Source organism: Scyliorhinus torazame, chromosome 2 (genome assembly GCF_047496885.1).
Source record: "Scyliorhinus torazame isolate Kashiwa2021f chromosome 2, sScyTor2.1, whole genome shotgun sequence".
Classification (NCBI taxonomy): domain Eukaryota; kingdom Metazoa; phylum Chordata; class Chondrichthyes; order Carcharhiniformes; family Scyliorhinidae; genus Scyliorhinus; species Scyliorhinus torazame.
The window spans coordinates 70,325,164-70,348,453 of NC_092708.1; the positions used below are offsets into that span (position 1 = coordinate 70,325,164).

Genomic DNA, 23,290 nt, shown 5'->3' on the forward strand with positions numbered 1-23,290 from the left:
TTGTGGAAATGGGCACGGGTGTTCAATAAACTGGCTGCAATGTGAATGAAATTGCTCACAGGATCAAATCCTTTGTGCATGGCACTCTGTTAATCTTTAGTTGGTCTGGCTGAAATTAGGCAATTCAGGATTGCTGATCAGTGCTTCCTCCTTGGCAGGATCAATTGTGTTTCACCTTTGGTTTAAGTAGTACATCTAAAGAGATTGATGAAGTGCCTGTGGCGCCCACTGGAGCTGGAGAATTTCTGATGTCAAACAGTGTTGCCTGGTTTTTCATTTGGCAATGGTGCATATACTAAGAAACGTCTGACTGGGAGAGGCTAGATACTTCAACATTGGTAGTTCCATTTTGGGTTTTGTTCTCATGTCTGGCGCAGATGTTCTATCACTGGTTAAATGGGACAATTGAAAATAATGGAATAACAGCTTTTGACATGTTTTGGCAAGTATCCAATGCCTTGATTATGGCCAACGGCAGCTGTTGATGGAAAAGGGGTGGCACAGTGGTTAGCACTGTGGCCTCACTGCGCCAGGACCAGGGTTCGATTCAGACTTCGGGTGACTGATTGTGTGGAGTCTGCACGCTCTTCCCGTGTCTGCGTCGTTTTCCTCCGAGTGTTCCGGTTTTCTCCCACAGTCCGAAGATGTGCAGGTTAGGTAGAGTGGACATGCTAAATTGCCCCAATATGGGGTTATGGGACAGGGTGGGGTATGTGTCTCAGTCTGGTGCTCTTTCGGAAGGTCAAATGGCCTCCTTCTGCACTGTCGAGATTTTATTCTATGTAGAACAATAACTTGTAATTTATCCTTTAACATAGGATGATACTCCAAAGGTACTTTACAGGAACATAATCAGACATGAAAAAGATACTGGCACAAGAGGGCTAGGCTAAAGAAGTAAATTTGAAGGATCTTGCAAAAGATGAAAGATGCAGAAACAGAGCGGTTTTGTAAAGGAATTTGAGAACCTAGGACCTAGACAGGTTTTTTAATGCATAGTTTCCAATGGTAGGGCAAAGAGAATGGGGGTGCGCAAGAGGCCACAGTTGACGGAATGGGGAGTTGTGCCAGGTTTGTATGGATGGAGGAAGGCCAAAGAGGGATTTGAATGCAACAATGAGAATTTTTAAATTGAGACACTGATGCACGGGTAGCAAATGTCAGTTAATAAGTACAGGATTTAAGGTGAAACTGTATGTTATTTGGGTAAGCATGCAAATAAAGTTTAGGATGAGTTTAAGTTTATGGAGCACGGAATAGGGGAGGGCAACGAGAGCACTGGAGGTAATAAAAGCATTGATGCAGATTTCAAAACGAGAAAAGTTGAGAGGTGGGAATGGGAAATATTACAGAGGTACAATTAGGTGGAGAGGATATGGGGTTACAAGCTCAGATCAAGGTCAAAGAGAATGTTGAAGCTGCAAACAAGTTTATTTTAGCCTGAGGCAGTAACCAGGGAAGGGATGGAATTGGTGGCGAAAGAAGTTTGTAGTTTGTCTTTAATGCATTTGTGGGTGTCACCAGCTAGGCCAGCATTTATTGCCCATCCTTAGTTGACCTTGAGCAGGTGGTGATGATGAGCTGTTTTCTTGAACCGTTCAGTCCCCGAGGTATAGGTACACCTAGGGAGGGAATTCCAGGATTTTGACCAGCAACAGTGAACAAACGATGATATATTTCCAAGTCAGGATGGTGAGCGACTTGAAGGGAAACCTCGAGGTGGTGGTGTTCCCAGGTATCTGCTGCTCTTTTCCTTCGAGATGATAGTGGCCATGGGTTTGGAAGGTGCTGTTAAGGAACCTTGGTGAGTTACTGCAGTACATCTTGTAGCTGGTGTACACGGTTGCCACTGTCCGTTGGTGGGGGAAGGGATTGAATGTCTGTGGAAGGGATAGCAATCAAGCGGGCTGGATGATATCAAGTTTCTCGAATTGGGGACCAAAGACAATGGAGGAATATTTAATTGGAGAAAATTGTAGAAATGAATATCAGGCAAACATTCTGACAACACAGAAGCAGTGAGGGAATTGGCAAGAAGAGGTGATGGTGAGATTGAGTTGGGTGTTGGCAACACACACACATACACAGCTAGAGTTCAAGTCTTTGGGTGATGTCACTGAAGATCAACATAGGGAGGTGATGTTGAGGGGACAAGAATAGTAATTGCAGGTAATTTTCGGATTCTGATTTGATTGGTTAAGAATGGCATCGCAGTGAACACTGCCATTTAGCTGGACAAAGGAAAAACTTGGGGGAGGATTGTCAAAAGCTGCAGAGAGGAAGAGAGACATGCAGAGGAATAATGCATCATGGTAGCACAGTGGTTAGCACTGTTGCTTCACATCAGCAAGGCCCCAGGTTCGATTCCCGGATTGGATCACCGTCTGTGCGGAGTCTGCAAGTTCTTCCCATGTCTGCGTGGGTTTCCACCAGGTGCTCTGGTTTCCTCCCACATTTTAAAGATGTGCATGTTACGTGGATTGGCCATGCTAAATTGCCCTTAGTATCCAAAGATGTGCAGGTTAAGTGGGGTTACTGGATTATGGGGATTGGGTGGAGGTGTGGGGCGTAAGTAGTGTGCTCTTTCCAAAGGCCGATGCAGACTCGATGGGCCAAATGGCCTCCTTCTGCACTGTAAATTCTATGTTCTATCATAGTTGCGGTCACAGAGGATGTCATTTGTGACCTTCACGAAGGCAGTTTTGATGTTACGGCATGCAAATTGTGGGAATAAAATCAAGAGATCTGGGAGGTGAATATCATAAACAAGGTAAGCTTGTTGAGGGCATGAGGGGAGCTAATAGAGGCAGATGGTCCATGTTCAGAAGCTCTTTGCTTTGGCAGGTGGAGATGTGGAATAGGACAAGGGAGAGAGGGCTATAAATAGCTTGCGGTGGAGAAAGGAAGCACGGGATTTGATTTGTTTTTGAGGATGTTCTTGGAGGCAGGGCAAGGAGCCATGTTTGAAGGGTCCGGACAGTGAAAAGGCCAAAAGGGAAAACAGATTAAGGGCTCTGATCAGGATCAATAGCCAAAATAGGCACAGAGGAAATTAAAGTCAACAGACATGGAAAAAATTTAGACATACGCCATGGTTTTAAACAGTGAAGAGACAATGGCCTGAATTTTCCTGGTCCCATATTAATAGAGTCGGAGGTGAGACCAAGAGGAAAACCAGGGAGTTCCACATCAGGATGACTCCTTGACAGAATTCTGCCTCAAGAGTGATCTTGGTGAGGATGGGGTCAGACCGGCACTATCTACCCGCCCTGCAGCTCATTTAAGTCCCAACATGGGGTCCAATTGGTGACTCAGACAGGACCAACTTCCACCCCTCCAAACCTGATGGCTTGCAACTGTGGCCACACTTATAATTATTCAGAAGGTCCCTCCATCTTTTGGGCCTGTTGGAGGCAGCTTCGTAATTGGCCGCCTCTGGAACATTGCCAGCAACATTTGCCACAGCCACTTCTGGGCTCCCAACCCAGGATTGAGCTTCCAAACCAGAACTGAGGTCAATTTTGGGAGCACAGACAATCCCAGCAAAAGCTTGTGGGCTCAATGGCCTACTACTGGTCCTATTTCCTGTGATCTTCTGATCCCCCAAAAAGAAAGTTTCCATAGTTAAGTTGGGAGAAAGTGTGTCTGGTTCAGCATTCAAGACTTCTTGCAAAGATTGTTATAGATATTATCAGTGCAGAAGCAGGACACAATTTCTAGTCTGAGCTCTGCTTGCCTTTGGTTTGTTGGTTTAAGTTCTGCATGCTTTATAATGTTCTTCGAAATGCCTATAAAGAGAAAATATGGTTGGCCAAGAATGGTTGCCACAGGATCTAACAGAGGGTCATTCAGTACTGAAGGCCTGTGACAGAATTGTTGTATTCTTATAATATGTGAGTCCAACTGGGGATGAGTGTTCCATTGATGTCCAGAATGGATTATTAGTTGGCCAGGACAACACAAATTTTTTGACCACAACGACCACCTAGTATAAACTAATTTTCAGAAAAACTGGAACGTCACTAGATTACTCAATAAAAGGTGCAGTTGAAGCAAAAGAGAACACACCTTTTTGGTTGTGGGAAAATACACTGGTTCAGTGGTGGAGGTCATTTGGCTTTAGGCGACACAAGAGTAAAAGACTGCGCTTGGCATCATGTCCAATCTCATCCCAACTTTGCTTACCGCATGCCAAGTGTGTGATGTTCCCAGAACCAATCATGTTATGCTTTATTCACAGTTTGGCAAACTATTAATGATGAACTATTCTTTCTAAAACATCAAAAATGTTTCTCAATGAACTGAAGTGTGAATGAAGATACTTGAAAGTTTTGACTGCAGCCCCTGCAAGAAAATATTTTGTACATCCAAGAACAGTAGGACAAACAGGAGTGACACCAAAATAGGACAGGATTAAAAATCCATTTTGTTTGAGGCCAGAAATTCTTAAAGGATGCAAGATTCTGTGCTTTAAAAAGTGCAGACCAGTGCCATTAAAGAGCCAAATGGATTGACTGCACTCTGTTTCTAACCGTTTATGAATGGAAGATGAAAATCAAATGGCTTCACATCTGCCAGGTAGGCCAAAGAGAGCGAAATAGGTCTTTGGCAAGCTTTGAACAAAGGGTTCAAAGTGCAACTTTAACAGCAACAGCAGAAACCTTGTATTACTGCCGAATTTAACAGCACATCAAAGTTCAAAAAGTGTCTTAACAATTTAACTGCAAAAGCTAGGTCAAATCTGTTAATGTGTTTTCTTCTATTTTGTCTGAGTTTGTGAAATAGGTAAAATCTTTTTGGATTGCTTTGATATTCAGAGAAAAAAGATATGCCTGAGCACTTAAATTAGAGGAAAGTTTGAGACGAAGATAGATTGAGGATCTAACCACAAAAAGGTCAGAGGCTCAGATAAAGATCATCAGAAAAATAAGTCAATAAAAGCTCCGAGAATTCAATTCAGAGAGAGATAATGCAATCAATTTCATGATATAAATTAAGAACTATAGTGTAATAATACATAATTATCACAGTATGAGTAAGAGAAGACAGCATCTGGTAATGATAAACAATTGGCACATTGATGGAGATGATTCAACCCAGCATGCATGCATTACAAGGAGGGTGCAAGCACTTTTACAAACATCTTAAATATGGAGCGTACAACTACCATCTGATAAGTTTATTCATCTATAAGAGGCTTCATGTAGTGTAACCCTCAACACTGCCATTCAAAAACAAAGTTACCAACATAAAGATGACCGCCTGCAATGCTGATTAGATTACAGCACGTGATGTCAAATCTAGCCACTGTGTTACTGCTGTAATTTTGAAACGAAGCTGAACTATTAATGACTATTCTGATAACCACATTATCTTTGAACCACATTATTTTTGCTTATATATATAGTGTGGAAACATTTTTAGAGATACATGTTTGTATCACAATTCCTCGCATGATCACTGGCAAGAGTTAGATGTTGCAGATTGTTCAAATCGTTGCAGATTTTTAAAATTTAGTTGGTGAAGAAGTGAACTTTATTATGAGCTTTATTAATATAATGAAATGTATATATCTCAACTGATCTTCCATAGAACTGTGTACTGGGAGAAAGATCAAGTGCAATTTTAAGGTGAAAATGTAGCAAGGATGGAGGGCTGTTGGTGGTGGACGGGAGGAGAAGATTGTACCAAAGCACATAGAAGTAATTCAATTCCCATGTGAAAGTAATACTTTGCCCTTTTTTAAAATAATAACATTAGAAATTTGAATACATTACATTTGGAGTTTAACTGTCCAAGAAAGCCTGTAATTGTACTTCTTTTCCAGTGGAGAACAGACGTAAGGTTAATTGGAGGCGGCGGCTATTTGGCCCATCGAGCCTGCTTCATCATTCAATAAAATCATGTTGATCTGAGTGCGGCCTCAACATTACTTTCCTGCCTGTTGCCCATCAATTTGAACACCCTTCTCTTTTTAAATTTTTTTTGTTTTTTGTTTTTAAAGAGTATCCAATTATTTTATTTGCCAATTAAGGGGCAATTTAGCATGGCCAAACCACCTACCCTGCACATCTTTGTGTTGTGGGGGTGAGACCCACGCAGACATAGGGAGAATGTGCAAACTCCACAGACAGTGACCCAGGACCGAGATCGAACCTGGGACCTCGACGCCGTGAGGCAGCAGTGCTAACCACTGCGCCGCCCCCATTGAATTCCCTTCTCAATCACAAATCTGTCTAATTTAGCCTTGAATATGCAAGGATCCAGCCTGCACTACTCTCTGTGGATGAGAATTCTAATGACCAACAACCTTGAGAGAAAATAATTCTCATCGCCTTGAATGGAGGATATCCCATATATCAAAACTATGGTCCCTAATTCTAGAATCTCCCACGAGAGGAGACATGCTCCAGGCACCATCCGTGTCAAGCCCCATTATAACCTGATATATTTCAATAAGATCACACCTCGTCCTTCTAAACTCCAATGAGCTTAGGCCCGACTTGCTCAAACTTTCCCGCAATTTCAACCCCTTCATCTCCGGAATTAGCCTAGTCAACCTTCTCTGAACTGCTTCCAATCAAAATATATCCTTCGTTCAGACGACCAAAACTGTACACAATACTCCACTTGTCACGAATGACCTGTACAGTTATAGCAAGACTTCCCTACTTTTATACCACCCTACTGCCAATAAAGGAAAACATTTTGTTTGCTTTCCTAATTACCCAATGTACCTGCATGTTAAGCTTTTGTGATTCATGGACAAGGACACCCAGATCCCTCTGTCCTGCAACATTCTGCAGTCTCTCTCCATTTAATTCATCTTCTGCTTTTCTATTCTTCCTACAATAAAGTGGACAACCTCACACTTCCCGACATTATACCTCATCTGCCAACTTTCTGCCCATTCACATAACCTAGCCATATCCCTTTGCAGATTCTTTGTATCCTTCTCAAAACATGCTTTCCTACCTATCTTTGCATCATCAGTAAATCAGGCTATAATACGGTCTTACAATATAATTTGTCCCTTCACCTGAATCATGAAAAAAAGATTGTAAATAGTCGAAGCATCAGCACTGATCTCTGCGATACTCTACTAGTTATTGTTTGCTGACCTGAAAATGATCCATTTATCCTGATTTTCTGTTTCCCGTTACAGAGCCAATGCCCATCCTTAATAATATATCACCCCCAACCGGAGCTCTTATCCTGTGCAGTAATCTTTGATGTGGCACCTTATAGAATGCCTTCTGGAAATCCAAATACATATCTATTGCTTCCCATTTATCCACCCTACCTATTACATCCTCATGAACTCTTAATAAATTTGTCAAACATGATTTCCCTTTCACAAAAGCCCACTGACTGCCTCATTGTCTTACATGACCAAGTTGCAGTTTTGCTCTCCACGTTTGAAGAAGGACATTCTTATTATTGAGGGCACCCAGCGAAGGTTCACCAGACTAATTCTGGGATGGCAGGACTGACATATGAAGAAAGACTGGATCGACTGGGCTTGTATTCACTGGAGTTTAGAAGAATGAGAGGGGATCTCATATAAACATATACAATCCTGATGGGACTGGACAGGCTAGATGTGGGAAGAAGGTTCCTGATGTTGGGGACGTCCAGAACTCGGGGTCACAGCCTAAGAATAAGGGTAAGCATTTCAGGACTGAGATGAGGAAGAACCTCTTCTCTCAGAGTTATGAACTTGTGGAATTCTCTACCACAGAAAGCTGTTGGGGCCAGTTTGTTCGATATATTCAAGAGGGAGCTGGTCGTGGCCCTTGCGGTGAAAGAGATCAAGGGGTATGGAGAGAAAGCAGGACTGAGATACTGAATTTGCATGATCATATTGAATTGTAGTGCAGGCTCGAAAGGCCGAATGGCCTATATTCTATGTTTCAATGACTCTGCTTGATTGTATTACGTATTTGAAAAAAATCACATTCATTCAAACACACACCAACAGCGTATAAAGAAAAGAAGAATTCCGAAATATTCTACATTTTCAACAGGCATTGTAGTTTCTAGTTAATTACTCTCCTCTTGCAATTTTATTAGGGGCCAGTAGAAATCTAAGAGATATTCATCATTCTTATAGAATTTAAAATCATAAGAAATAAGAATGCGAGTCGGCCATTTTCCTTCAAGCCTGCTCCGCCATTCAATGAGATCATGGCCGACCTTCTAATCCAACACCAGTTTCTGACACTATCATCTGTCAAATGATATCCATCCCTTCATGTTTTTAATGTGCAGAAATCTACCAATCTCAGTCTTGAACATACTCAACAACCATATCTCCACAACCCCCGGGGCAGAGAATTCCAAAGATTTACTACTCCATGAATGGAGAAATTCCTCCTCATCTCAGTCATAAATGGCCTACCCTGATTCTGAGACTGTGTCCCCTTGTTCTAGACCCTGCCAGACAGGGAAACATCCTTCCTGCATTTTGGCTGTGGAGGCCAAATCACTGAGTGTCTTTAAGACAGATAGATAGGTTCTTGATTAATAAGGGGATCAGGGGTTATGGGGAGAAGGCAGGGGAATGGGGATGAGAAAATATCAGCCATGATTGAATGGCGGAGCAGACTCGATGGGCCGAATGGCCTAATTCTGCACCAATGTCTTATGGTCTTATTTATCCTGCTGAGTTCTGGAAGAATTTTGTATGTTTGAATGAGATCACCTCTCATTCTCTGAAACCCCAAAGGGCAAAGGCCCAGTTTATTTAATCTTTCCTCGTAGTACAATTCCTCCATCCCAGAACTGGGGCTGGTTTAGCACAGGGCTAAAGGGCTGGCTTTTAAAGCAGACCAACAGCACGATTCAATTCCCGTACCAGCTTCCCCGAACAGGCGCCGGAATGTGGCGACTAGGGGCTTTTCACAGTAACTTCATTTGAAGCCTACTTGTGACAATAAGCGATTTTCATTTCATTTCATGATTTTTGCTTTTTTGAAAATGTTTTTATTCGAGTTTTTCCTTTGACACAACAAAAATAAAAATAAACAAATTTGTACAAACCAATTACGATTTACAAAAGTATGTTAATCTTGATCATCTGCACTCTCTCCGCCAGGGAGAGTGGGAGTATGTCCCACATCTGCAGGTCTTTTTTTTTTTTACTCCCTCCATCAGACTAACCAGATGCCATTTGTGGATCCATATCCAGTCATGAGTGATTTGGATCCCCAGGTAGCGGAATTTGTTTCAGGCTTGATAAAATGGCACTCCCTCCAGCCCTACCCCTCTCCCTTCGGGGTTCATTGGGAAGATTTTGCTTTTGCTCAGGTGGAGTTTGTAGCCAGAGAAGGCTCCGAACTCTTTCAAGAGCGACATGATCCCTTCCATGCTGCTTTGTTGGTCTGCGACGTAGAAGAGGTCACCCACACAGAATGAAAGATTAATTTAGTGAATTTTGCTGCTCTCCCTCAATGGCAAGTATATCTTTCCTTTGATAAGGAGACCAAAATTGCATACAATACTCCAGTTACGGTCTCACCAAGACTCTACGTAATAGCAGTATGACATCTTCACTACATTTAAATCCTCTTGTAATAAAGGCCAGCATATCATTTGCTTTCTTAATTGCTTGCTGTACCTGCATGTTAGCCATTAGTCACTCATGAACAAGAACACTCAAGTCCGTTTGAAGTTCAACACTTCCCAGCCTCTCACCATTTAAGAAATGCTCTTCATTTCTGCTTTTCCCACAAAAGTAGATAACCTTGCATTTCTCCACATTGTACATCATCTGCTAAATTTTTGTCCACTCACATTGCCTCTCCGAATCCCTTTGATGCTTCTTTGCATCCTCCTTAAACTTCCACATAGTTAGTAATTTGCAAACTTGGAAATATTACATTAAATCCCCATACCCAAATTATTGATATAGATTGTGAAAAGCTTGGGGTCCAAACACTGATCCTTGCAGTACCCCATCAGTCACATTTAAATGAAAATTCTGTGAAGGTGTTCATTACAGCTGGATTTAATTTATCAAAAAAAGCAGCATATGAGATGAAAAGTTCCTTTGTTCACCTGCACACTGTTGGCTTTGTAGCGGTTGAGAATTGCATGGGGAAGATGGCCGAGGGAACTGCATCTGGTCCGATCCTGGAGGTTGCAGGTAACCTACTGATGAACTTTGGAAAGAGACAATGCTTACTCTGCTGGTCGTTAAAGTTGAACTTAATCTTTCAGCATTCCTATAAATTGCGATCTATTCTAACAGGAATAAAATGAAACAGCATTGTGACGTTGGAATTGTAGCCAATAAGACGTGCCAATAGAAGCTTAGGGATTGACATAGCTGTGAAAAACAGCTGGGGTAAAGTTAAAATAAAAGGCACCAAAACAAGACAGCAACAGGAAAGTGCAGGGACTTGTTGCTAAAAACTGATTGTAATATAAATTTGGTGATACTAACAGGCAATCCCAAAGCATGGTGTTATATTGAAAATCTAAACTCGACACAAAAAACAAGAAATGACTCTACCCGTTGTACAGCCAAAAATACTTCTTGTGAAATCATCTCACTGCATTCGGTTAGGTTTGTCAAAGCAACATGGTGGCACTTAATTAGGAATTTCAGCACAGAACATTTTAGAAACAGTGATCAAAAGTTCAGAAATACCTTGCTAAGAACCAAATTTCACTCCATGGGAAAGCAGGGGGGGCAAACTAAGGCATTATCCAAGTTCTGATAAGTTCGAACAAATATTTTTTTCTCCTTTTCTCCACTTTGAGTATAGGAAGAAATACCATCAACTTGGGACTTGCACTGGAGGGTCCTTTCTCCTTGTACCAACAAGCTTGATGGAATCACTGGCACGTAAACCCTTAGTAAATCATTATGCAGGCTGTGGAACAGGTGGGCTTGGTACTTCAATAGGGGCTGTTTAGCACAGGGCTAAATCACTAGCTTTGAAAGCAGACCAAGGCAGGCCAGCAGCACGGTTCGATTCCCGTAACAGCCTCCCCGAACAGGCGCTGGAATGTGGCGACTAGGGGCTTTTCACAGTAACTTCATTTGAAGCCTACTTGTGACAATAAGCGATTTTCATTTCATTTTTCAATTTGGTATTCATGCATTCATAGAAGAAGCTTCCAATTCAATTACTGAATAGGATTTTGCCCAAGTTAAATATCTTCATCAGCTGCTTTTTAATATATGAATGCATCCTTATGAAAGCAACCAAAAGATCTAGGACATCACTGGAAAAGATCCACAGAATGCAATTCAAATTTTCTAGCATTAGTCAGGAGCAGCAAGAGTGAGATCATTAGAGGCAGATGTGAGGAAGCAATAATCAAGAATGGCAGTGAATCATTACTGTGAAACTAAAAATAAATAAAGAGCAGCTTAATTAAACTGTAAAACTTCAAAAAGACATCCCTTCTGCATGCCCATGGAATGAAAGAGGGAAGGCAACATTTTCTAACTAGCCAACACAGCAAAGAAATATCAATTTAACTCTTCTACCGTCTTGCAAACAGAAAAATGAGGTTTGAGGGTATTCACAAGAGAACAAATATTGTGTGCAAATATAATGAATTTTCTATGAATCTCCATCACCCCATCCAAAGACAACACAAAGTTAAAGTGAATTGAACAGAACCTTTCTTAAAATACTTGTTAGGGGTTTGACTATTGTATGGTAAAACACAAAAAGTGAGATGTAAGCAGGAATGAAAGAGAAAATATAACCACTTTATGAAGTGAGCTAAATGGAAAGTTTAAAACGTTTTACCAAAGGCACTGACCTCATATTATTCTGTTGAGTTGGTGGGATAACACTGTAATAGACTGGCATTCCTGCCGAAGGTAAAGGCCCTTGGTTTGAATGACTTGGGATTAGAATTGGCTGTTGATAGGACTGTTGACCCATTCCTTGGGAGCCTGGAGTCAATGATATCTGAATTTTAAACACAAAAAAGACATGTAGTTTTCCAGTTACTTTCGCAGGTTGCGTTACACCCAAAAGACCAAAATAACTTTTTGAAAAATGGTATTAAACAGTAGCAATACGTTATCAAAGTGTTGATAAGTTTTCAAATCTTAGCCAACAGTCTATTGGATAGCATTCATGATTGGGTCGAGAAATGGCAGATACTTTCACCAATTGTCAAGCGTGAACCATCTCCAAGAATAAAGAGCATAACCACCTTGCCAGAATATTCAATAGCATTACCACTGCTCAATCCACTACAATCAGCAATCCAGGTTGGGGTGACACCTTTTTATAGGTCACAACTTATATATTAAATATATAGGGGCTGGTTTAGCACAGGGCTAAAGAGCTGGCTTTTAAAGCAGACCAAGGCAGGCCAGCAGCACGGTTCAATTCCCGTACCAGCCTCCCCGAACAGGCGCCAGAATGTGGCGACTAGGGGCCTTTCACAGTAACTTCATTTGAAGCCTACTTGTGACAATAAGCGATTTTCATTTCATTTTTTCCAACTGGTCATAAAATGTACCAAACAGCCACATAGTATATTGGCTACTCATGCAGTCAGAGGTTGGGTCTGTGATATGTGGATCATCTCTCTACTTCCTGGAGACCCTCTACCACCACCATGACCAAGTAGGAGTATGATGTATAATATTCTAGGTTGGATGACTGTTGTCCCATTAATACCCATGGAGCCCAGCGCTATGGAGGGCAAAATAATCTGCCCGATCCGTACTCCACTTGGTGGCGTAAAACTCCATTTCCTCCAACATCAGCACACTGTGGCTGAAACGTGCACTGTCTACAGGATGTATTGCAGCAACCTGCCAATGCACGTTAGGCAGCACTTTCCGAGAAAAGAAGAGTCCATCACCTCCAAGTTCCTCTTCCAATTTACATAACACCCTGACGTAGATATAGATCACCAGCCTGGAGCACTCTACCTACTGGTACTGTGGGAAGACCTACACCACATATGCAGCAGCAGTTCAAAATTACAGCTCACTATCATCTTCCCAAGGGTACCTAAAGTTATGCAATAAACAGTAGCATTGCCAGTGATGCTCACAAACTGAGAAGGAATTTTAAAAAACGTCCCACGTTTACAGCGTATCGAACACCTGGATCACAAAGTATACCGTAAACTGTTTTAGATCAACTCAAACTCAGGAAAACATAATACGGACTGGGAAAAGTGGCAACTCAGATTCTCCAACCTGTAATGTGGTAACCCAAAGAGCACGGACTCTCGAGTAGCTCTCAGATTGTTGTGAAATTGCCGTGCTGCTTACAATTGAACTGCACTAGCATATGTTAATGGAGCAGCGAGTACAGAGTCCAAGAAGCTACATGGCAAGAACACAGCTGATAGCTTAAAAACAATGTCAAAATTAACTGGTTCCCATAAGGGGCAGGGAACAGAAAATGGTATGGTACTTTGAACAAACAAGTACTCATCTAGGCTAGTTCTTTAATCAGAGGGCAAAACAGGCAAGCAAAAAATCACTGATGGTTACATACCTGATAGGATTGCATTGAAGGATATTGGACCATCATGCCTTGCATCTGACTGCCCATACTTTGGCCACTCACAACATTTTGATTTTGAGGCTGAACACTAACCAAGCCCTGATAGCTCTGCTGCTGACTTGACATCACAGTTTGAAAACCTGCGACAAAATAATTTCAGATTTATAATTTAGTTTAATTCTCCTTAAAACATTAAATTGGTGCATTGACCAACAAGTTGAAGGATTTGTAATGCCTTGGAACATTAGCATTGGTAGAGTGGTCCATCAAGAAAAGCATCTTCATTTGAAATCTTACTTAATGATAAAAAAGCTTTCAAAATGATGGATCTTTTCAGGTGATTCTGCATTACAAGTGGCATCTTCAAACTAATTGTCTTTCAAATTATCTTGTTTCATTTCAAGGAACATTTTAGTGTCTAGCGAGTGCATTTTGATCAAAATAACTTTTATACTAGAAAATGATATGCACAAGATAAATTTGCCATTTCAGTAAAAATATCAATTTTGATTGTTTAAAGTTTCCCTCAATTCATGTGGGTTTCTATAAGATTTAAGGCAGCAACAGCATTGTAGCTTCTGTGAACAAGCTTTTGGTCACCTACCTTGCATCTCAACCCCTGCCCCGCTGTCCATTGTTGCTAATTATGCTTTCCCCATGCTTCCAAGTATATTTTTCTTGGCTAAAAGATATGTGAAATTTGTTTTTTGAAGCCCTTTATGGTTCGACTTTGGTCGAATTGTGGTCCTTTTGAAACCAGATATCAAACATACAATCTTACAGCACAGACGGATGGACAGATAGCGGAGAAGTAGCCTTGGGCGTTGGCAGTGTAAACATGGAAGCTGAACCCATGTCCGATCATGTGATAGAAGGACAATGTGAGGTGGAGGTACAAAGATAGATCTTTCTGGGACTGTGGAGGTAAAGATGAATGGGCATTTAGTAACTAGAGGGCATAAATCTAAGATCATAATTAAAAATTGCAGTGAGGGGTCAGAAAATCTGTTTTTTGTTAAATGCACAGCATTCATAGAATATGAAACATACAACTAGAAACAGTACCGGAAGTAGAACCCAGAGTAGTTTTTAAAAAGGGAAATGGATAAAATATTTGAAACAAACTTAAAAAGGTGGAGGCAGGGGAACCAGCAGTGTGATGGGCTGAATTGCCTCATGTGCTGAAAAGTCAAAATTGCTAATCTTCTTTCGTCACATGCACTAAATACAAATTCAGTATTTATTGGTGTCAAATGTTGAAATAATTATTTTAAAAGCTGTTTGCCCCAGGATACAGTTTCATAAATTACAATACACTGAGATCTGACAAATTATGAAATTTATATTAAACAGGAACACCAGTCATTCCACACGCTGAGAAAATACTTCTCTTGGAAGAACGTTCTACTTTTAGCAAAATACTCAATGGTCAAATTACACGGTAGATGTTATCCATGATAACAATCTAAAGTTCTAATTAAAACTGGCAGGAGACTGCAGAATTACTCTGAATGTGTTTCAATTATTTCAGTACTGCGATCAATTTCCCCTGAAGAGTGGAAAGTAGAACAAATAAATTGATGGTTCAGAACCTTTCTTCATGGCTACAGGCACCATCCATTTTTAGATGTTTTTAGTCACCTTATGGTCACAAAAATTGGGAAATGATCAGGTACTTGGTACCAAAGACAATTCAGTAAGAGTGAAATAAATTTTCCACAATCCCACTTTAAGCAGAGAAATGATTAATTTCATGCAATTAACAATAATGAACTAAATCAGAGTACGATTACAAATGAAGAATCCCACTTCCGGTGGCGGCCATGGAGGAGTAGGTCGGACATTTGATAGCTCCCGCCTGTGACGGACTTTTGGACCTTTCCCCCCCGTTTTTGTCCAGATTTTATGGGATAAATCGGTGAAGAGTGAGACAGTAAGGAGAAAACCCCCTCCAGTGTTCCGAGCAGGGTGCTAATACCGGAGGTGGTGGATACTGAGTACTCGGCAATCGCAGTGTCGGATCATGCCCCGCATTGGGTGGATCTACGGGTTAATGTGGAGAGAGAGCACGCCCGCTAAGGAGACTGGATGTGGGGTTGCGAGTGGACAAAGCGATCTGTGGGCAGGTCAACAAGTCCATCCAGAACTACCTGGAAACAAATGATACGGGGAAGGTCTCTGCAGCGATGGTTTGGGAAGCTGTGAAAGCAGTGGTCAGAAGGGAATTAATCTCGATACGGGCTCACAGGGAAAAGGCGGAACGGACTGAGAGGGATAGATTCGTGGAGGAGATACCCCAGGGGTACAGGAGATACTCAGAGGCCCCGGACGCGGGGCTACTGAGGGAGCGGCAGAAGTTACAGGCGGAGTTTGGGCTGTTGACCACAGGGAAAGTGGAACAGTTGAGGAAGGCAAGGGGGGCGATCTATGAGTACGGGGAAAAGGCTAGCAGAATGTTGGCGCACCAGCTCAGGAAAAGGGAGGCGGCTCGGGAGATAGGTAAAGTAAAGAGTAGAGGCAGGAATACTGTCCTGGACCCAGCGGGGTTAAACAAAGTGTTTCAGGACTTCTATAGTAAATTATATGAGTCGGAACCACCGGCTGGGGTGGAGGGGATGAGGTAGTTTTTGGATCAGTTGAGGTTCCCGAGGGGAGAGGAGGATCTGGTGGAAGGGCTGGGAGCCCCAATTGAGATTGAGGAGATAATCAAGGGGCTAGAGGGCATGCAGTCAGGTAAGGCCCTGAGCCTGACGGCTACACGGTGGAATTCTATAAGAGGTTTCCAGAGAAATTGAGCTCACTGCTGGTGAGGACATTGAACGAAGCAAGAGAGAAGGGAGTCCTCCCTCCAACAATGTCGCACGCCTCGATTTCATTGATCCTGAAACAGGAGAAGGATCCGGAGCAATGTGGATCATACAGGCCGATTTCTCTACTGAATGTGGACGCCAAACTGCTGGCTAAGATACTGGCCACAAGGATAGAGGACTGTGTCCCGGGGGTGATAGGGAAAGACCAGACGGGATTTGTAAAGGGCAGGCAACTCAAGGCCAATATTCAAAGGCTTTTAAATGTTATTATGATGCCCTCAGAAGGAGAGGAGGTGGAGGTGGTGGTAGCGATGGATGCGGAGAAGGCTTTTGATCGGATGGAGTGGAATTACTTGTGGGAGGCGCTGGGAAGGTTTGGGTTTGGTGAGGGCTTTATTAACTGGATGCGGTTACTCTATCAGGCACCAATAGCGAGTGTCCGTACGAACCGGCTGAGGTCAGGGACTTTAAACTGCACAGAGGGGCGAGGCAAGGGTGCCCCCTCTCCCCGTTACTGTTTGCTCTGGCCATAGAGCCATTGGCCATGGCATTAAGAGCCTCTACGAACTGGAAAGGGCTGGTTCGGGTGGAGCGCCGGGTCTCGCTTTACACAGATGACCTGCTCTTGTATATTTCCGACCCGTTAGACGGGATGGGGGAAGTAATGCGAATCTTGGGGGAATTTGGCAATTTTTCAGGGTATAAATTGAACATGGGGAAAAGCGAGATGTTCGCGATCCAGGCAAGAGGACAGGAGAAGAGACTGGGAGAGCTGCCGCTTAGAATGGTAGTGAAGAACTTTCAATATCTGGGAATCCAGGTGGCCCGGGAATGGGAGGCACTGCACAAGTTAAACCTATGCCAGTTGGTAGAACAAATGGAAAGTGACTTTAAGAGATGGGACATGCTACCGATATCACTGGCCCAGATTTCTGTTTGTCTTTCAGTGCCTCCCCATCTTTATCCCCAAGGCCTTTTTCAAGCGGGTGAATAAGATTATTTTGGGCTTTGTGTGGGCGGGTAAAACTCTGCGAGTGAAGAAAGTGTTGCTGGAGCGCAGTCAGGGGGAGGATCGGTTGGTGCTGCCGAACTTCTGCAATTACTACTGGGTGGCTAATATAGCCATGATTAGGAAGTGGGTAGTGGGGGAGGGGTAGGCATGGGAGCGGATGGAGGCGGCATGTAAAGACACCAGTTTGGGAGCACTGATGACGGCACTGATACTCCACAAGTCTGGTGGTGGTGGTGGCTCTGAGAATCTGGGGGCAATGGAGGAGATATAAGAGAGTGGAGGGAGCATCGATTTGGACCCCAATTTATAATAACCATAGGTTTGGACCGGGCAGGCTAGATGGTGGGTTCCGGAGCTGGCAAAGGTCAGGAATTTGAAGGATGGGGGATCTATTTATAGATGGGAGCTTTCCCAGCTTGAAAACTTGGGAGGATAAATTTAAATTGCCAGCAGGGAATGGTTTTAGGTATTTGCAGGTGCGAGACTTCCTGAGAAAACAGGTGCCGGCCTTTCCACTGCTGCCGCCACGGGGGATACAGGAGAGAGTAGTTTCCAGTACCTGGGTGGGCGAGGGGAATGTATCGGATATTTACCAGGAGCTTTCGGAGGCGGAGGAAACCCCAGTGGAGGAGCTTAAGGGCAAGTGGGAGGACAAGCTAGGAGGAGAGTTAGAGGCGTGTCTATGGGCAGATGCCCTAAGCAGGGTTAATACCTCCTCATCATGTGCCAGGCTTAGCCTGATACAATTTAAGGTCGTCCATTGGGCACACATGACAGTGGCTAGGATGAGTAAGTTCTTCAGGTTCAGGATAGGTGCGCGAGGAGCCCAGCAAATCATGTCCACATGTTTTGGGCATGCCCGAAGCTTAGAGGCAGGCTTTGCTAAGGCAATGTCCACGGTGCTAAAAACACGGGTGGTGCCTAGTCCGGAGGTAGTGATCTTTGGAGTGTCGGAAGATCCGGGAGTTCAGGGGCCTTTGCCTCCCTGGTAGCCCGGAGACGTATCTTATTAATGTGGAGGGATTCAAAGCCCCCCCCCCCCCCCCGCGGGTAGAGACCTGGGTTAGTGACATGGCTGGGTTTCTCAGTCTCGAGAAAATAAAGTTCGCCTTAAGAGGGTGAATGTTAGGGTTCACCCGGAGGTGGCAGCCATTCGTCGACTTTCTCGGGGAAAATTAAAATGTCAGCAGATGTAGTATTCCAGGGCCGGATTGTTGTATGGTTGAGGTGCGTGAAGATTGAGATTGGGGGGGGGGGGGGGGGGGGGGTAGAGAAATGTTTACTTTACCATGTTGATGTCATTGTTTATGTTATTGTTATAAACATTTTCAAATACTTCAATAAAATATTATATTAAAAAAATAAATGAAGAATCCCCTACTTGTCATCATAATAATTAAAATGTCAATCTTCATATTCACAGAATATTAGGTATTACTGCTAAGCAAAATTCCATTCGGGCATTTTGAAGAAATATAGATCAGAAGATTCGGTCCATCATATTTCATCTTGGATGTGATAAATCATCTCTATAGGCATTTTTGCTCCGCAGTTAAGGAAGCAGCTGAAAAAGAGACCGGTTCACTGTGAGAAATCTAGTACTCTCAGACAGTGTTCCGGCCCCGTATTCAACAGCTCACAGAAATGCTGATTATCAATTCACATTTCAACATCCTTGAAACATATGCCAGAGCTGAGATCGACAGAAGGCGGAGAAGTTCACAGAAATAAATTCCATATTTTCTTATTCAGCAACTATTTTCACAAAATGGTGCCAGCATATGGTTTATATACGAGTCTGGATTATCTTTGTAGCAAAATATTTAAAGTGGGAGCATCCTAATTCTTTAACTTCCTCATCCCTTAGGGGACATCATTCCGTGCACTTTAAGATGATTAATTAAATGAAAACCTCGTGATTAGATACAAAAACATTTTTTTTCAAAGGTTATAAATCATCACATTAAAGAAAATGTGCACAAACAGAAACTAACCTGTTTGCTGGGCAGTTTGTGATAATGGCTGGTTCTGCTGAGTGTTGTAATGGATAGGGGCTACAGGTCGATACTGCTGATTGGAATGGGGATACTGACCTGGAGCACAGTAACAACTAGGCAGCTGTAAAAGGAACAGAAAAACAGTTCTCAAAGAGGATTGTTGCTATGAAACATGAGCTAAAGTTTTTTTTTGAATGAACACAACAGACAATGATCTAATTTTCACAATAAAATGTCACCATAACACCAATCAATTAAATACACCACCATCGCAACATGTATATCACAAATGTTGTAGTTAAGCATCTGTCCTGTATAACAATATCAATCCCCTTTAAGGACCCCAAAAGATTATACATGAGTATAATCATTTTCTATATGAGGCTTTTCTTATACCATTAAGAAGCATCATTATATAGTATACAAAGGTACCATCTTGATGCAAGATTAATGCTCGCTACCTATTATTACAACATAGACTTTTTTTCAATCCATCTTAATTGATGTTCTCTGCAAGATTAGTGTTATAGATGCAAAGCAATCAGAGTATTTATTCCGGAGTCGAATTTGATAAGCACAATCCAATGCGCAGTTTTCTAACCAAATAAATAACAGTCGAACTCCGATGGATGAGGTCAACATAAAACCCATTCTACTTGAACACATTTGTGCATTAATGGTAATATCTGGTCATAAGACATTATCAATGTTCCATATAAGGTGCGCACAGCACATGCATGGCCATAAAACTATCGGAGACATCCCATACATTAGAATAAACACACAGCTCAAAGCAACAGGTTTGATTGGGATATTAAACCCTAACAGTAATAGTGAGTGTGGCTGGTGAGTGTTGTAATTGGAGGAGCAGTGAGCTGGAGCTGGAGGGAGGGCGAGGTGTGTCCGGATTTGTGGAACCTGCAGGAAGAAAGGTGGGAAGGGAGGAGTCTGACAAGGTCTCAGTTTGCTCTCACAGACTTATCTTCAGAAAGTGGGAGGGCTAATGGGACCTGCGAGTGGGCTCATGGGACGCAAGAGAGGAGAGGGCCAATGGAAACAGTGAAAAAAAAGGAGGGCTGGAAAGTGTGAGAGATTAGAAGTTATGTGACCTGGAGTGCAGGCTATATGGGTAGAGATCAGGAATGAGAAGGGTGCAGTCACAATGTTGGGGGTTTACTTAAGGCCTCCCAACAGCCAGCGGGAGATAGAGGAGCAGATAGGTGGACAGATTTTGGAAAAGAGTAAAAACAACAGGGTTGTGGTGATGGGAGACTTCAACTTCCCCAATATTGACTGGGACTCACTTAGTGCCAGGGGCTTAGACGGGGCAGAGTTTGTAAGGAGCATCCAGGAGGGCTTCTTAAAACAATATGTAAACAGTCCAACTAGGGAAGGGGCGGTACTGGATGATTGATGCAGGTAGGGCAGTGGATGTTGACTATATGGACTTCAGTAAGGCCTTTGACAAGGTCCCTCATGGTAGACAAGTACAAAAGGTGAAGTCATATGGGATCAGGGGTGAGCTGGCAAGGTGGATACAGAACTGGCTAGGTCATAGAAGGCAGAGAGTAGCAATGGAAGGGTGCTTTTCTAATTGGAGGGCTGTGACCAGTGGTGTTCCGCAGGGATCAGTGCTGGGACCGTTGCTGTTTGTAGTATATATAAATGATTTGGAGGAAAATGTAACTGGTCTGATTAGTAAGTTTGCAGACGACACAAAGGTTGGTGGAATTGCGGATACGATGAGGACTGTCAGAGGATACAGCAGGATTTAGATTGTTTGGAGACTTGGGCGGAGAGATGGCAGATGGAGTTTAATCTGGACAAATGTGAGGTAATGCATTTTGGAAGGTCTAATGCAGGTAGGGAATATACAGTGAATGGTAGAACCCTCAAGAGTATTGAAAGTCAGAGAGATCGAGGTGTACAGGTCCCTGAAAGGGGCAACACAGGTGGGGAAGGTAGTCAAGAAGGCATACGGCATGTTTGCCTTTATTGGCCGGGGCATTGAGTATAAGAATTGGCAAGTCATGTTGCAGCTGTATAGAACCTTAGTTAGGCCACACTTGGAGTACAGTGTTCAATTCTGGTCGCCACACTAGCAGAAGGATGTGGAGGCTTTAGAGAGGGTGCAGAAGAGATTTACCAGAATATTGCCTGGTATGGAGGGCATTACCTATGAGGAGCGGTTGAATAAACTCGGTTTGTTCTCACTGGAACGACGGAGGTTGAGGGGCGACCTGATAGAGGTCTACAAAATTATGAGGGGCATAGACAGAGTGGATAGTCAGAGGCTTTTCCCCAGGGTAGAGGGGTCAATTACTAGGGGGCATAGGTTTAAGGTGAGAGGGGCAAGGTTTAGAGTAGATGTACGAGGCAAGTTTTTTTACACAGAGGGTAGTAGGTGCCTGTAACTCGCTACCGGAGGTGGTGGTGGAAGCAGGGACGATAGTGACATTTAAGGGGCATCTTGACAAATACATGAATAGGATGGGAATAGTGTAGAAGATTGTAGTTTAGTCGGGCAGCATGGTCGGACGGGCTTGGAGGGCCGGTTCCTGTGCTGTACATTTCTTTGTTCTTTGTTCTGTCAGAGGAGTGTGCTGGGGGCCAGTAAGTGGTGGAAGTGGAATGAGACCTTTTTGAAGATAACTGGAACTGGGCAAGTGGAAGGATAGCAACTTCATCCCAAGATACACACGTGCGTGGCCATGCAGATATGTGTGTTTAAATTAACAAAAATTTCTAAAATGCTGTGACTTTAAAAATATGAACTGCCCACAGACAAGACAATAGCACTAATTGAGAGGGTACATTGCGCATCATCAAATGTTCCATCTGTACAGAGATCCACATTTACAAAATTCACACTCTGTTCCAATGAAAATTAATGCCGCAGAGCCACAGGAGATGCCTCAGACTGGTTTTGTGCTGTGTTGCAGGATGTAAGCGGATATGAAGGGCTACAAACAAAAAGTTATAGGAGAGATGAACATAAACCTGTGGGATTATGGCATTATGAAGGAATTTAAAAGGGAAAGGAATTTGGGGATAAATGGCCATTGGAAAGGACATAGGAGTACAGGTCCACAGGTCACTGAAAGGGGCAACACAGGTGGAGAAGGTAGTCAAGAAGGCATATGGCATGCTTGCCTTCATTGGCCGGGGCATTGAGTATAAGAATTGGCAAGTCATGTTGCAGCTGTATAGAACCTTAGTTAGGCCACACTTGGAGTATAGTGTTCAATTCTGGTCGCCACACTACCAGAAGGATGTGGAGGCTTTAGAGAGGGTGCAGAAGAGATTTACCAGAATGTTGCCTGGTATGGAGGGCATTAGCTATGAGGAGCGGTTGAATAAACTCGGTTTGTTCTCACTGGAACGAAGGAGGTTGAGGGGAGACCTGATAGAGGTATACAAAATTATGAGGGGCATAGACAGAGTGGATAGTCAGAGGCTTTTCCCCAGGGTAGAGGGGTCAATTACTAGGGGGCATAGGTTTAAGGTGAGAGGGGCAAGGTTTAGAGTAGATGTACGAGGCAAGTTTTTTACGCAGAGGTTAGTGGGTGCCTGGAACTCGCTACCGGAGGAGGTGGTGGAAGCAGGGACGATAGTGACATTTAAGGGGCATCTTGACAAATACATGAATAGGATGGGAATAGAGGGATACGGACCCAGGAAGTGTAGAAGATTGTAGTTTAGTCGGGCAGCATGGTCGGCACGGGCTTGGAGGGCCGAAGGGCCTGTTCCTGTGCTGTACATTTCTTTGTTCTATATATAGTGAGGGTACTTTTTTAAAATATGGAGATGGCAGTGGTTTTGAAAAGTTTGGGGGGATGGGGGTGAGAGGCGGCACCTGAAATTTAAATAGAGTTGTCGTTCCTATGCTTAACACTTACTACAGCATGTATTAAACTTCTGGATTTTTAAAAACATCTTTTCCATTAAGGGGCAATTTTGGATTGTGGG

The 23,290-nt window shown here is 43.0% G+C and overlaps 1 protein-coding gene across 25 annotated transcripts in view; it reads right to left on the reverse strand.

The window, feature by feature from the left end:
• The window catches only part of LOC140388349 (R3H domain-containing protein 1-like), a 199,756-nt gene that overhangs the window by 63,301 nt on the left and 113,165 nt on the right, over window positions 1-23,290 (reverse strand). For all 25 annotated transcript variants that reach the window (XR_011934167.1, XR_011934181.1, XR_011934179.1 and 22 more), the window contains 4 exons: window positions 19,319-19,442; window positions 13,494-13,642; window positions 11,785-11,936; window positions 10,060-10,163 (listed from right to left, as the gene is read on the reverse strand). Coding sequence is in view for 21 of the 25 variants with exons in the window: in XM_072472383.1 (XP_072328484.1) it covers window positions 10,060-10,163; window positions 11,785-11,936; window positions 13,494-13,642; window positions 19,319-19,442 (529 nt within the window). In the remaining 4 variants the exon portion in view is untranslated. The remainder of the gene's footprint in view (window positions 1-10,059; window positions 10,164-11,784; window positions 11,937-13,493; window positions 13,643-19,318; window positions 19,443-23,290) is intronic.